At 40.2% G+C, this 16,227-nt stretch overlaps 1 protein-coding gene across 10 annotated transcripts in view; it reads left to right on the top strand.

The window, feature by feature from the left end:
• The window catches only part of agrn (agrin), a 299,876-nt gene that overhangs the window by 189,277 nt on the left and 94,372 nt on the right, over nt 1–16,227 (top strand). For all 10 annotated transcript variants that reach the window (XM_067446245.1, XM_067446240.1, XM_067446239.1 and 7 more), the window contains 3 exons: nt 123–347; nt 9,461–9,685; nt 11,737–11,943. In XM_067446245.1, the coding sequence (XP_067302346.1) occupies nt 123–347; nt 9,461–9,685; nt 11,737–11,943 (657 nt within the window). The remainder of the gene's footprint in view (nt 1–122; nt 348–9,460; nt 9,686–11,736; nt 11,944–16,227) is intronic.

The following is a 16,227-nucleotide window of genomic DNA, read 5'->3' as shown; positions in this document are numbered from 1 at the left end:
AATAGGTACCGTCATGTCAAACTCTTTTGACCACAGCCAGCAAGCAACTACATAGCACTAAGAACCATTTAAAAAATCTCAGATTATGGCATTTTATGCTCATTCTTGCTCTTGTTTTTCAGCCCTGAAGGACCCGTGCAGTGAGGTGACCTGTAGCTTTGGCAGCACCTGCATCCAGTCATCAGAAGGTCTGTCCGCCAAGTGCATGTGTCCTCTGAGTTGTGAGAACGTCCCCAAGCATGTGGTGTGTGGCAGCGATGGCCTGGACTACCAAAGCGAATGTGAGCTCAACATGAAAGCCTGCGCCACCCAGAAGAACATCCGTGTGCATCACCAAGGCCGCTGTGGTGAGTCTGTGGGTCATTAGCATTGCATTTACTGTCACTACCACACGTACTGTGGTTCTGTTACCAATCTTGCCATTGGAACATTGCGGATCCCTTCAAAGCGATCGCAAGGTGGTTTGGTTGCTTGTAGAATGCAATTGTGGTCAGTGTTTTAAAAGACAAGGAACTCCCTTCCTAAAGCATACAAGCATAAAAGCTTGTATATTGTAAAAAAACAAACAAACAAAAAAACATGCTAATTTTAATAAATGTGACCATACTGGCAAAATAAGTCGCAATGTGCGTGTATATCTTATATATGTGTATGCAGTGGCATGCACAAGGGTCGGGGGGCTTAAATAGTGCCCTTTTCGATTGCACTTCAGTACCCCCGCCAACACGATTTCTACCAAGGGGGTCTGTGCACGCCACTGTGTGTGTGTGTGTGTGTGTGTGTGTGTGTGTGTGTGTGTATTGCATTGTATGTGTATCAGGTATGTATATAGATGTGATCAAGTGCTGTCTGAGGAGTCTTTGTACGCTTTGGATCTGTCAGTCAGTGCGAGTACGATTATTTTGTTTACATCAGCTTGAGTTTGAAATTTAGATTTCATTGGATCAGAATGCCATTGAGAATTTGCTATGGATATTTACAAATCTGGAAATCTTTACAACAATAACAACCTTGCTGAGAGTAAGAGGCAGAAGAAAGCGAGCAGAGAAAAACGGCAGGTTTCATGCATGGACAAAGGAAAGGTAGACCTACTCCTCTCAGCAAACAAACAAATAAAGTTCCTTTTAGAGGTTGATTTGCTATTTGGAGCATTGGGATTGCAAGATCTCCTTCTTTTTCTTCTTCTTCTTCTTCTTCTTCTTCTTCTTCTTCTTCTTCTTCTTCTTCCTCTTCCTCTTCCTCTTCCTCCTCCTCCTCCTCCTCCTCCTCCTCCTCCTCCTCCTCCTCCTCCTTTTTTTTGTTGTGAAAATGCAAATGTTACCAAAAGTTAAATTTGTCACTTGTTTTGTCTGTAGCTTGAAATTAGCCTAATAACTTTGCCAAAACGGGTCACAAATGTTTCTTTGTTTTTTGTTTATTTATATTTGTGTGTATGTACATTTTATATTTGGTACAAAGAAAGTGTAAAATTGTAAAACAATAAAATAATAAGGGATCAAGAATAAGAATATTATTATTGAATGAATAATTCATTAATTTATTGTATTATTATAAATGTATATCAAATAATATACATTCTTCTTCTTCTTCTATTATTATTATTATATATATTTACACTGTTTTTTTTTTTTTTTTTTTGTGAAGCAAGAAATCTTGTTTAGAAGATTTGAAAATGTTACAAAGTCAAGAAACTTGGTAGACAGGGTAAACCCAGCCTGATCTGCCAGCAATTTGATTTTGCTCTGCAACTTTGCTCTGGAAACCTGTACATTCATTTCTACTGCTTCTGTTACACTTTTGCGGGAACCAATCACAGACTGGCTTATCCACCTGGCGCGCTATTGGTGGGTTTAACACAATGACAGATAGAGAAACGATGGGTCATTTCCCGTTGATCACGCCTCTTATGGTCTGATTGGTTGAAGGACTTTCCAATTGCGTACAGAGTCATTTGAATAATGCTCGTTGATCACTCCTCTTGTTCAGTAGAAAATACAGAGCAGACTCCCCAGACCAATGTTCAATCTTGAATTGAGCTTCGTCTGGTGATAGCCAGACAAGAAACTTGGATATTATTGTATTAAATATATTAAATTGCATTACATTAAATTGCATTAATTTAAGTTAGTAATGCATTTCTTGTTACAGTAGTTGAAATAAATGCTTTGATTATGTAACACGTTACTTCTATTGCATTACCCCAGTGGGATTCTAGATTTTGAATGCTTGTTAAAGAGTATAGTGGGTGAATTTTGAGTAAAAAATTCAGCAGATCAATTATTCCTCTGAAAGCTCCTGGCACGTCACACCTCGCCATGCTAACTGTCTGGATTTTTGAGCTCTTCTTTGATTAAATCCTCACTGTTTCATGTTAGTGGAGAGTTTGAGTCATGGGGACAGAGTGCCGTTCATGAAAGCCCCCTTCCCACCCTGGACTGCCTAATGACATTTCTCCTCCACGCTGTCTGACAAGCTGTCAGATTCTTTTTTCAGCTTATTCCGCCCCTCTCTGACATTTCAGAGTTTTATTTTGATCCCTTTTATTCGTCTGTACTCATGAGTTCCTGCAGGTTAAGTCCTGCTTTATGTCTCCTATGTTTGTTCTGTAGTGTTTATAGACCTCTGCACGCTGCACTCTCAGATCATTACGCATCTTCAATTTTCAGGGATTCAGTGTTTCCTTATTGCTTAACGAAGATCAAACGGAAGCCTCTTGTTTAACCTTGCTGTTTTTACGAGTCATGGTAGGGTTTTATCTTGAGTAGACTGCAGCGCAGTTAGATAATCCACAGGCTCTTTTCTTCAGAATCTGGAGAGCAAATATATATATATATTTTTTTTTTCATTTGTAGTTTTGAGACTTGATAGTTTTTGTCTTCATTGGCATTTGAATTGTTTCCAATGCCCACAACTAAGAAATGTTTATAAAGTGTTCTACCAGTTATGAGTATGATTTTTGCTGTATTGTTTTCTGAAAGAAAGGCTTCAGTCTTGTTTGGGGTGTGTGACATTGTGGCATTTCCTGCGGCAGAGCAAGGCAGACAGACTCAGAGGGAAGTCACCTCTTGTAAATGATGGCTCTCTGGGCGGCAGGGCTGGACGAATGCCTCGGGTCCCAGAGGACGTGTGGAGTAGGTTTCTCAGTTGAGAGTGTCTTTCAGTTGAACCCCATGGGAGTACAAAGCACCAAGGAGGACAGACAGCAACTCTAAATCAAACTTAGAGACACCATACTTGCGGTTACTGACTCTCTGATTCTATCATGCAAATAACAACCAACACATACAAATGTTATTTTTATCACTGACGGACACCCTATTGACTTTGGTGTGATTTTAAACATTTTGCACATGTTTTAAGCGAAATAATAAGAATTAATAAGAATTATGACCTCAAAAATATCTATACAGCATGCTTTACCATCTTTACTGCATGTAATCATTTTTGAATCTGTAGTTGTTGTTTTTTACAGGAAAAGCATCTGAATATCACGTTGACGTTAGGTGTGGTGTGTGTGTGTGTGTGTGTGTGTGTGTGTGTGTGTGTGTGTGTGTGTGTGTGTGTGTGTGTGTGTGTGTGTGTGTGTGTGTGTGTGTGTGTGTGTGTGTGTGTGTGTGTTGTTTTGCTTTGCTTTGTGTTTCAGGGAAACTTATTGGCTGTTTTAAGGATATTTGTCTACAAAAGGCCGATATGATTTTATATATATAAACATTCTTGCTAAACTAAACTTGCTGGAACTATACCATGGTATACAGTAGAAATATATATATATATATATATATATATATATATATATATATATATATATAATTATATATTATTCACAGAGAATAGAGAGACAAAACAAACAAACCCACAATCAATTGTACGGCAGGACATGGGCCACAGTTATTTCAAAACACACTTAGACACTTTTTGGCTGGCTTTGTATACACACTCATCTCTGTAAACCGTGGCTACGGCTACTGTTCCTCCAACACATGCATTAAGGCCTTGGCCAGTAACTGTCAGGCACACAGATACAGGGGCAGGGCTAATGGAGCGGCCTCATACACACTTCCTGCTGGAGCGGGGCTCAGTGTGTCTGGCTAATTACAGCCACTCCTGCATGGCACTGTTAGGCAGCGATATACTGAATGCTGGCTCCAGCCAGACTCTCTTAATGGGAGCTAATGGTTTCTCCAGTGGTAATGGCTGGCTTCCGTGGCGAGATGTTGTTGGAGTTGTTGCCTGCATTGTGCTGGACCCTTTTGGTCGAGCTCCACACCACCCTCCTTTGAGAGCCGTCCTATATGTTATTATGCACCAGTCCCTGACCTGCATGGCATCAATACTTCCCATCAGCCCTCCCCTTTCCCTGAGCTTTTATGTCCAACGTTTATGTCTGTTTTTAAATCAGAGTCTTAGAAATATTGAGTTTGATTTGTGTGTATTTATCATGGGTTGCTTCCTCATTCAGCAATGCCCAAAAGAACCTTTATTCCACTACAGAACCTTGTGCAATGCAAAGTTTCTTCATAGAACCATAGATGCTAATAAATATTTTTTGAGTGTAGTTGATATTGAAAATATGTTGTTTCATATATCACCAGTGTGCCATGTGTCCATCTGTGTTGTTTGCTTTCATGATGTCTCTCTATCTCTGTGGCTTTGCCTTCATTTCCCGCTTTTTTTTTTGTTCTCTTTATTTGCCTGTGTTTCTTCCTCTCTTCTAGATCTTTGTTTTGTTTATATGTTTTGTTTTTTTGTGTCTAATTTCCTCTGTCCTTTCTGTCGCTGTCTCTCGTGTCTTTTTTTCTCTCTGTCTCCACGCTTCTTTCTGTCCCGCGATTGTGCGGCTCGCTCGCTCGCGGCTCGGCATTGTCTTAGCTCAACACCGACTGATAAGTCTTTTGTGTTGTCTTGTTTCTGAAAAGTGTGGAGGCTGGTGAAACTGTCACACTTATTTCAATAACCATCATGGCATTTCTATTACAATTATGATCTTGCCATGCAGGGCCAGGGCCTGGAGCCCCCTGCAGCCACAAAGACCCATCAAGTCCCACTCACTCATCACTCCCGTCCCATCAGCTGTCACCCTTATCTTTTCACATTTCACTGTTTCTTCTCAATAAATGACATGCCACTGACAACAGCTCCATCAATGGTGCCTAGAAGATACTTTAAAAAAGGAGAACATTCTAGTCGGGAAAATAATGGCATTGTCAGATCTGTGGCATGTAGATGTGCTCAGATATGAGAAAATCTGGTCCTAAAAGTGTGCTTTCAAATGAGTTTATGTCCGACCTTAATCAAATAAGCTAAATAAGACCTTGAGAAAAAAAAATGATATCCTTGATCCCTTCCTGAATGCTTGATCAAAAATATAACATGTTCAAAAGAGTCTTTCTTAAGCTACACTGTGTAACTTTTTTAGTTTATTCTTAGCTAAAACACTTAGTTCTTTCAAAAATATATGTGTTCATTAATGTATATTTATTTCTTTTAAGTAATAAAGTTTTCTCGTAAGTTTATAATATGCCAATGAAAATACATACGGGTGAGGGTTCGAATGCCGGTCGCCATGTTGACCCTCCATCTTGAAAGTACATTAGCCAAAGAGGGACATACCGGTAAATTCAAGCATCGTTTTTCGCGTTTTAACACTCGATGGCACTCATGGACGAGGTCAAACTGGAAGTCATGTTACTCTTGGACTAATCAGCCACCGTAAGAGTTTAAAGGAAATCGGAATTGAGAGGAACAGAAACTAATATTCACTGGATTGTTATATACCTATTCACCACTAGATGGGGGAAAATATCACACAGTGTAGCTTTAAGCTACATTTTTAGCATTGGTATATTTGTTTAGCTAGTTAACATGGATGTGTTTCCCATACAACAGTGTAAATCGCTGCCTAACTACCATAGTACTACCACATGCATTGTTAAAGAATTCAACTAGCTAGTCAAAACTATTTCCCAAAACAGTACTGTCACAAATGTGTTCTTCAAACCACATTGGTTAGTAATGTCATGCAGGTGGTGGAGTAATAACTTTTTTTTAAAAGCTGGACTATGTCATTTTTCCACCCGCTAGAGGGCACCTATTCAAAACAAAGGTGTAATTTGATGACGGCAAGTTTGAGTGCAGAATCTTGGGACATGTGGTCTTCACCTCACAGTCGGTGGAAAAGAATCCGGCTAGGACTCTGGCAGAAATCATGTTCATGGATGCGGTTATTAACGTTACTTTAGTGTGAAGCAGAGCAGGACAGAGTGTTGTGGAGTTGAGCACGGCCGCGGGAGCAATTGTTATGCAAACACGCGCCTTGTGGGCAACTGGACTTTTATGGAGTCGCAGGCACCATTTCTGCTTTTCCGGTCATGAGTATGAGGTAACGCAGCTCTGTTTATCATATTAGATACATTTAAGTGCGTTTAAAATTATGTTATGACGTTACTCTGTGCGTTCGCTCGGCGGCTGCTGTGACACTTGTTCACACTGCTAAGAGTAAAGTGCTTCTGCAGAATAAAACCAGATATGACCAATTAACAGGCGACTCCCTCAGACACTATGCTCAGACCTCAGGTCCTTGGTTAAAATAGCAATTTTCTCACAATTTACAAATAGTTGGAAACATTTGGGGTATTGTAAGAACTCAACTGACCAAAATATATAACACTGGCCTAGTGGTTTTTGGATATTTCACTGCAAAAATACTACATAGTGCACCTTTAAAGAATACTTTTGAGATTGAATTAAAGGGGACATATTATGCCCGATTTCATGAGATCTAATATAAATCTCTGCTGCCCCCAGAATGTGTCTGTGAAGTTTCCGCTCAAAATACCCCCCAGATCATTTATTATAACTTGACAAATTTGCCATTATTTAGGTGTGAGCAAAAATGCACAATTTTGCGTGTGTCCCTTCAAATGCAAATGAGCTGCTCCACCCCCCATCCTTCAGAAAAACTTTTTCGCAAACAGACTTGCGCAAATATATAACATTTTACCGACATTCTTCAGCGCATTTCCTTCAAAAAATTTAATTCAGCCACAGTGTCCTCAGTGGCTTGGATGCCGAAAGTCTATGGAGACTCTTATGATCGTTGGTACATCCAACAACAGAACATTTATAATGTTTATTGTCGCAGATATTGTAGTATTGTATAGCTAGCGGATACAGCGTTTGAACAGAAATGGCCGTCTCTGTGCTTCTCACTCAGGGGTGTGTCTATGCTAAAAGAGCTGATCATCAACATTCATTGTCAGGGTTCCCCTACTCTTATGTAAGAGTTGGGGGAAATATGCGCATTATGAGAGATTGATAATGATTGATCAGCATTATTATAATTATGTATTGGGTGCATTTTTACCATTATATGCTGATTGTGAATTTTGAAAAAAAAGAAGTGAACTTTGCATAAAAGGTCCCCTTTAATGCTAGGTTTTTTTTTTACTTTAAATTAAGGACATGGCATCTGTTGGCTAATTCTCTTTTTTTTCCTCTGTTATTTTGCTTTATTCCAGATTCAATTATAGGCTCGTTCTTACATGCACATGCACATTCTTCAAAAACAGTGCTTTAAATCTCTTGCCAAACTGAAGGATTGTACTGAATGTCAGCGTGCTTATTTTGCTCGAGAAGGATTTATTAAGACCCCATGCCATGCAAACAAGACACTGTCTTTTAACAACAGGCTGAAAGCTGTCGTTCCAACCACTCAACTTCGTGATTCTGGTAGCAAATGTTCGTTGGGATTATGGTTTCAGTAAACAAAGACACCCTGCTATTTTGCAAGTTCTCCCACTTGGAAATCATGGAGGGGTCTGAAATTGTCATCATAGGTGCATGTACACTGTGAGAGACATAATCTAAAAAAACAAAAAATCCAGAAATCGCAATAAATGTTTTTTTAACTATTTATTTGTATGATACAGCAGCAAATAAGTATTTGAACACCTGTCTATCAGCTAGAATTCTGACCCTCAAAGACCTTTAAAATCTCCATCTCCACTCCATTTATTATCCTAAATTAGATGCACCTGTTTGAGGTCGTTAGCTGCGTAAAGACACCTGTACACACCATACAATCAGTAAGAATCCAACTACTAACATGGCCAAGACCAAATAACTGTCAAAAGACACTAGAGAAAAAATTGTACACCTCCACAAGGCTGGAAAGGGCTACGGGGAAATTGCCAAGCTGCTTGGTGAAAAAAGGTCCACTGTTGGAGCAATTATTAGAAAATGGAAGAAGCTCCATGCAAGATCTCACCTCGTGGGGTCTCAATGATCCTAAAAAAGGTGAGAAATCAGCCCAGAACTACACGGAAGGAGCTGGTCAATGACCTGAAAAATGCTGGGACCACCGTTTCCAAGGTTACTGTTGATAATACGCTAAAACGTCATGGTTTGAAATCATGCATGGCACGGAAGGTTCCCCTGCTTAAACCAGCACATGTCCATGCCCGTCTTAAGTTTGCCAATGACCATTTGGATGATCCAGAGGATTCATGGGAGAAAGTCATGTGGTCAGATAAGACCAAAATAGAACTTTTTGGTCATAATTCCACTAAACGTGTTTGGAGGAAGAAGAATGATGAGTACCATACCAAGAACACCATCCCTACTGTGAAGCATGGGGATGGTAGCATCATGCTTTGGGGGTGTTTTTCTGCACATGAGACAGGGCGACCGGGGCCACGTATTGCGAGATTTTGGGGAACAACCTCCTTCCCTCAGTTAGAGCATTGAAGATGGGTCGAGGCTGGGTCTTCCAACAAGACAATGACCTGAAGCACACAGCCAGGATAACCAAGGAGTGGCTCTGTAAGAAGCATATCAAGGTTCTGGCGTGACCTAGCCAGTCTCCAGACCTAAACCCAATAGAGAATCTTTGGAGGGAGCTCAAACTCTGTGTTTCTCAGCGACAGTCCAGAAACCTGACTGATCTAGAGAAGATCTGTGTGGAGGGCTGGGCCAAAATACCTCCTGCAGTGTGTGCAAACCTGGTGAAAAACTACAGGAAACATTTGACCTCTGTAATTGCAAACAAAAGCTACTGTACCAAATATTAACATTGATTTTCTCAGATGTTCAAATACTTATTTGCAGCTGTATCATACAAATAAATAGTTTTAAAAAAACATACATTGTGATTTCTGGATTTTTTTTCTTAGATTATGTCTCTCACAGTGGACATACACCTACGATGACAATTTCAGACCCCTCCATGATTTCCAAGTGGGAGAACTTGCAAAATAGCAGGTTCAAATAATTTTTTTTCCTCACTGTAACCATAATTGGATAATAGCTTTTATGGAAATGGAAACGCACCAGCTGATCTGCAACAAAAGACAAAATCAAGAGTTATGAATTACCATCTCACGTTTGAATATACAAGCTGATCTATTTTTTTTTCTTGGTCTAACTTGGACTTTGTCTGTTTTTTCTCCACTTTCATCCTCAGATCCTTGCAGTGACACCCTGAATAGCTTGAATGTGGCTTGTCGGGTGATCCCGAAAACCTACGAGCAGTTTACCTTCTCTCCAGCTGATTCCTGCCTGCCTGACACTACGCCCATCTGTGCCAGTGATGGCCACACCTATGATAGTGAGTGTCAGATGGAGCGGACAGCCTTGCAGAACAACCTGGAGCTCAAGATGGTCTATTCAGGCAGCTGCAAGGAGAAAGGTGAGTTCCACCCAGAGCAGAGATGTCGTCGGCACCCAGAAGCTCATGCTCGTGTCTGATAAAGGAGCCCTAAGGCCGCGTTTGATTTATTTTGTCATGGCTGCGGTGAGGAGGCTCTGGACAAATTAAGTCAGGTTAGCAGTACTGTCATGCCTACACGATACCAATCTCCACAAATCCAATTTGCCTGTCGGCTCTGGCAGGTGTATTGTGGCAAGACTGTATCTTCACGGGTGATGAAAAGATCGTCCCTGCCTTGCTCTGAAGCCCTGTGGCAAAGCACAGAGAGAGTGTGTGTTCGCCTGTGATAATGCATGAACAGTGGCTTAGTGTGTATGTGTGCGTCTGTGTCTGAACTGTGTTTGCGCCGTGAGCGATAGTGGTGTTATTTGTCGGCCACTGTTGTCCCAGTACAGAGCAACTGTTTGTGTGCTGGTGTAACTCAAGAAGCGATAGCAGCAGAGACAACTCTGCTGAATGTCTTACTTTGTGAGATGCACGACTAGCATGCTAGCATGTGTTAGGGATCCTCCCAGTCAGTACATGAATCAATCTTTCATGATGATTTATGTTAATATAATACGGTGTTAATTGCTACTAAAGTGAAGCACATCGGGATGTGTTGAGGGTGATCTTTAGCCTCGATATCTCAATTATATAGCCGGTGTTAGATATGCAAGATCCCACTTCCTTAATGCTTGATCAAAAGCTAATCTGAATAATTTTATGGTTAGCACTATACTTTGCTAGTAAGCTAAGCTGTTTGTTTGCTAAATGAAGCCTTAATGAAAACAATGAAAGGGAAATGTTCAATCTGGTCATGTCTTTGCTAATAATTGATTAGCTTAACTAGCTAAACATGATGCTAACTGCTTAAGAAAGGCTCTTTTTCTAGCATAGAATAATAAATTGTGGTGATAAGCTAAGTTTTTGACCAGATATTACTTCCTAAGGGCAAATTTTTCTGTTAGGGTATAGATATTTCACGACATCAGTAGTATTTCAGGAGAGAAATAGTCCTTCAGACTCTACAGGAAATTCTCGTTTCGATCCGTTCTTGTGTGGAACGCCCAGATGGAGTTGGTTACCATCATTTAAAAGAGCCTTTTAGTGGCAGTTAGCAGTATGATACGCTTGTATGCTAAGCTGTTAGTTTGCTGATTGAAGCTAAATGAAAGCACAAAGGAAAAACAAATGTTTAATTTGACTGTTTTTAGCTTTGGTAATATTTGGTTAGTTAGCTAACAGCTACTTACAATCTTAGCACAATGCTAGCTAACTAAGAAAGGCTTTTTTATTAACTAAATATCGTGGTAACATGCGAAACCACAAACAGCTTTAGAGAAGGGATATGATTCTGCAGAGCTATAGATATTTCACAACACCAGCAGCATTTCAGAAGCGAAATAATCTTTCACAAACTCTCATTTAGGTTCGTTCTTGTGTGGAACTTCCAGTTTTCTCAATCCAATCAATTCCTGATGGATGAAATCTAGTGCTGCCCTAGATTTTTCTCATTATATATTCTGTTTTACTCATATATATACGTCACATTGTGGAAGTATCTGGGTTGTGAATGCTGTTTTATGTGGAGTAAAATCACATGAAAACATCAAGTTTATGACATTCCACCCCTATTCCTATAGCTTCACCACACTCATCAGCATGTATGTCCCATCCTTAAAGATAGGTTGGATAATGCAATCAAACATAAATCAAGCTCAGATTGTACAATAACATAATAGGTCTCTTAATTTTCTCAAACAGATGAAAGGCTGCCGTAATTACACACCACCACGGCCTGTCTGTGACAGCTTAACACAACTCTGAGTGTGGGAAAAAAACACCTCAAATCAATCTGAATGGAATTAGATAATTGATTAAATAATCAGATGCGGTAATTAATTCAAAACCCCCTGAGTGAGTCAATATCCGTCTGATTGAGCGGGGGAGAAAGAGAGATGCCTCCAGTCAGTGTTGATTAGCACCAGGACGGTTACCGTCGTTCTTCACATTGTTGATGCATGTATATGTGTGTATCTGGTCTCCAGGGAGCTGCCCCGATGATTGTAAGTTCAACGCCAAGTGTTTGCTGGAAAAGGGAGAGTTTCGGTGTTCCTGCGACCCCATACAATGTGACGGCACATATAAGCCCCTGTGTGGAAAGGACGGCAAGACGTATTCCAACGACTGCGAGAGGAAGCTCGAAGAGTGCCGGACCAAGACAGACATCCCCGTCAAACAGCAAGGGCCCTGTGGTGAGTGAGGGGAATTGTTCCACACAGAGGTTTTGCTATGAGTTCTTGTAATTTTATGTTAGCGAAAAATCGCTATTGTTTAATTAGCATTGTTTGTCTGCTTGTTCTTGGTTGTGTCCTGCTGGGAAACTCTTGTGGAAGGTGCTCATTCTCTTTCATTGCCATGGCGTTCTCATTCTGCCATCAGCTCTGATGACACATGAAACACTGACTTCATGTTTCATTCATGTCCTCACCCCTCCAGTGCCAGTCGTCCACACCAGTCGTTCCATGTTCAAATGTCTTGTCATTTTCCCCCTTTGTCCTTTTATGTCCTTTTTGGCTGTTTTTAAACCGTGTTTTTTCTGTTCCAGTGTGTCTCTCTGTCTGTCTTTGTCTATGTGACGTCTGCTCAGGGCCGCCGCCGGACACACCTCTCATTGCGAGCCGGGAAGAGTTCAACCTCTGACCTTTCTTGTTGGGATTCTAGATCCACGGGTCTCCTTCAGGGGGCCCTCAAAGGGCTGGTTTGATGTCTACTTTCTACCTGTATCTCTTCGTCTATGTCTCATCTTGTGTTTGTTTGCGTGATGGAGGATGGTTGGAGTGGCCCTCCCTGCAGCTCTAGTCCTCATGGCGCTATGTGAAGGGGAAGTGAGGTCATGGAGCTTGTCTTGCCGAGTGCTGTGCTTGTCTGGAAGAATCTTTTCCCAAAACGTCTGACCTTGTTATTGCCCCGCTACCTGTTTGCATGGATGCATGCATGTAGCCCCCTTGTTAGGAGCTATGTTAGTTCCCCTGATACGCATAAAAACAGAAACAGAATTTACGCAAGAATGCATACGCACAATGCGGAAGTGTGCAGTTCTTTGTGTTACTGTGGAAGCAACAAACCGTGTGCTGCTATTGAAAAATGGAAACAAAAAGTAGTATATTTGTTAATAAAATCTATTTAATGTGATTATCTTTACATTGTTGCTCCACCTTGAGTATCCGATTTTTAAGTGCTTCCGGGTCCAAACGCTCTATCTCATACCACAAGAAAAACTACAAACGGCGCTAATATACACACACACACACACACACGCACATGTGGTGTAATACTACCAAAAAAAAAATCCAGATGGCCAGACAGTGATTCATCTTTTATAAATCGTTAAAATATTAATGTCTGTAACGCTGTGACCACAGAGACTGTTGTGTAGACTGTAAGTATTTCAAATGTTTAACTTTTTTAAATGTTTGATTTTTAATATGAAAAAATAGTGCTGATAAACGGGCGTTGATGGCATTCTCAAGTGAAACGAGTTGAGGCTTGGACCCAGAAACGGCGTTCCACACGACTTAACAAGCGGATAGAAAAACAATCCGGCCGTAGAAGGAGAAAATATATGAAATTGAGCTTGCTTTGCTTGAAGCTTTTGCATACTTGTGTGGCACATCCGAGTGCATACTTCCCTGCTATACTGCATTCGATAAGCAGTATGGTTAAAGAGTAGGATGTTCACATATGTAGGCAAACAATAGCGGCATGATAATTATTTCTCAGAGAATTAAAAATAATAGTAATTTAAGTTTTTAAAAAATGTCGTCTTGTTTTACTTAAAAAGAAGACAACAATACTAAATGATTTTTCAGAGGGCACACCTGCACTTCTACCATATGTACTTAAGTCCACACTATGCAAGTACAAAATACATTAAACACCTACAAATTACTTCTGCAGTTATTACAAAAATGCTTAAAAGTGAAAAAACAGGATCTGGACAGTATGTTAATAATGGGAAGTATATCAGGGCTGTTTTGGCAGGGATCTGATTTTCAGCACATTTTAGTGGTACAGAAATATCCCCCTCATTTATTCTGAATGCTATCTGTGTCCTACTCCCTGGCAGCACACACTGTATGTTAAAACTATAGTGCTTGATGCATCTTTCATTTCTTTTTTCATTTTTCGCTATTAGCCTCTATGACTCATTAGGATTGTTTTCCAGTCTTCAGTGAAAAGATGCATAAATTAACATGTAAAGAGGAGTAGTGCTCATGTCTCTGGCTTTATTTCATTATTTCCGACAAAGTAAATGTTTTGGTCCTTTCAGGCTTTCGCTGGTGGCAAGTTACAGTATGTTTTTTTAATACATTTATTTACATTTGCATATTCCGCAAACAGAACATTAATTAAACATCAAAAGCTTTGTGGCAGACCTGAGCCAGGCTGACTGCCTTTCATGCTGAGGAAGATATGGAGCATTGATGAGCGAAAGTCTTGTACTTTGGACACCTGCTCTCAGTTTGAAGTGTAAATGCAGAAAATGGGTTGCTTTGCTTCGTCGTCTTGTTTTGCTTTTGTCACCTCCTTTGTCTCCTCTCTCTCACTCTTAGTTAAACTCCCTCTCTTTTTTGTTTATATCCATACAGACCAGGTTTTGCTGGTTAGCTTGTTCCAGTAAGCTCTGGTATATGTTGTCAAGATAGGAACGCTAACAGCTAGCTTCCTCCAGGTATTATAAACCACAGGATACAAGTGAAGTCTGTGTTTCACTGAAGTGCATGTTGGTCCTTTAGAAGACACTCAGGCGTGACGAAGCTCACCTTTCCCACAGTGGCAAACGTCTAAATGGACCTCTTTTCATACGCTAATCAATAGCAGAGACGCTCTGTGTGTACACGAGTCGTTTCAATTGCTGAGCATGTCAGTGCTTTTTCCAGTGTCTGACATGGTTTCATCTGCTTCCCGTTGTCTTTGGAGACAAGCAGAGCTGGGTCACTGTGTCAGCGGCGCTCGTCAAGAGACACGATTCGCTCTGAAATCAAAGAAATGTGTAGTGCTGAGAAAGGTCAACAAGAGACTGCAGCTCATAAGGAAAACAGAAAACACTGTGAAAGTAGAAAGATTTAGTACAAAGGATCGAAGACACACAAGAACAGTCTGTTTCCTCAGTCTATCAGCATTCTGTTGATGGAGCATGAAAACATGGTGGTGTATACAGAGTTCGGGTCCCACTAATGTCAGCGTGGTGGGTTTTTACATTCTGTTGTTTGGTTGTGCGAGGCGGCAAGAACACCTGTGTCAAAACGATTTGAGGAGTGACAGAAAGAGTTACCAGATAGGGATGGGCAATTATATTAAATATTCATGTAAAATAGAGCAACGCTGTGATGAATGCACTTTTTATTTTGTCATTAAGTTCATGTAGAGCATGTGATTAGACGACTAAAAGTCTCCATATGGCATTTTTCATGCAAAAAAAAAACAAAACAAAAATATATTGTTGCATCTTTAGCTAAATTACTTTTAAACCCCTTAATTGATTTTCTGCATGAATATTTTTAATTTGCAAAATTTTATTTAGTCAAATCGATGACGTAATACACAAACAGCAAGATATATTATATTATATTATATTATATTATATTATATATTATATTATATTATATTATATTATATTATATTATATTATATTATATTATATTATATTATATTATATTATATTTATTAATTTGCCTATATTGCCCAGTCTTATACTGGATGGATGGATGGATGGATGGATGGATGGATGGATGGATGGATGGATGGATGGATGGATGGATGGATGGATGGATGGATGGATGGATGGATGGATGGATGGAAAAATGCAGACAGCTTTGTATGGTTAGTGTAAGGGGATAGAATATACAGTTTGTAGAGTTTAAAAACCATTACATCAATGGAGAGTCACCACATAAATAGCGATCCAGACGTGTCTGGAGTGTTTGTTCCCTGTGAATAGGTTTGTAAGGTTTCGATCGCCACCCATGCAGGTACATAGCAGCACGGTATATACACCAGGCTATTTCTGTTCCTCACAGCCTCATATTCATCTGCATCAAATTAAATACAGTGTCTGCTCTAACTGAAGTCAATGAGACCTTGAATGATGATCTTTGTGCATTATCATGGCTCAGCTCCATCCAGTGTAATTTCAGAACTCCATAACTCAGTGGGTGTGGCGGCTGTAATGGACTCCTAATGATAAGGAAAGAAACAGCCTGTTTCTCTAGACAGAGCAAGATGGATCCTGCAAATGAAGCTGACCTAAATACACAGCTGTCATTATAGTCCGGCGGATGTTTCATAGCTTGCGTGAAGTGAACAGACCCTCAGCTTTCTGTCGTCTCCTGACTGTCTCTCTGTTCCCATGGCAGTAACTCATAAAGACTAACAATGGGCTCAGACTTACTGACAATGTCATCGAGCAAGAGCTCCGTGAAAAGAGGTGCCTGGGAATCGACGCCCCAGGTGACAATGCACTCTGATTAATATTT

The sequence above is a fragment of the Pseudorasbora parva genome, chromosome 6 (assembly GCF_024679245.1).
Source record: "Pseudorasbora parva isolate DD20220531a chromosome 6, ASM2467924v1, whole genome shotgun sequence".
NCBI classification, from domain to species: Eukaryota; Metazoa; Chordata; class Actinopteri; order Cypriniformes; family Gobionidae; genus Pseudorasbora; species Pseudorasbora parva.
The sequence above is the reverse complement of the archived record's forward strand: the minus strand, read 5'-3'. Positions and strand labels throughout refer to the sequence as shown.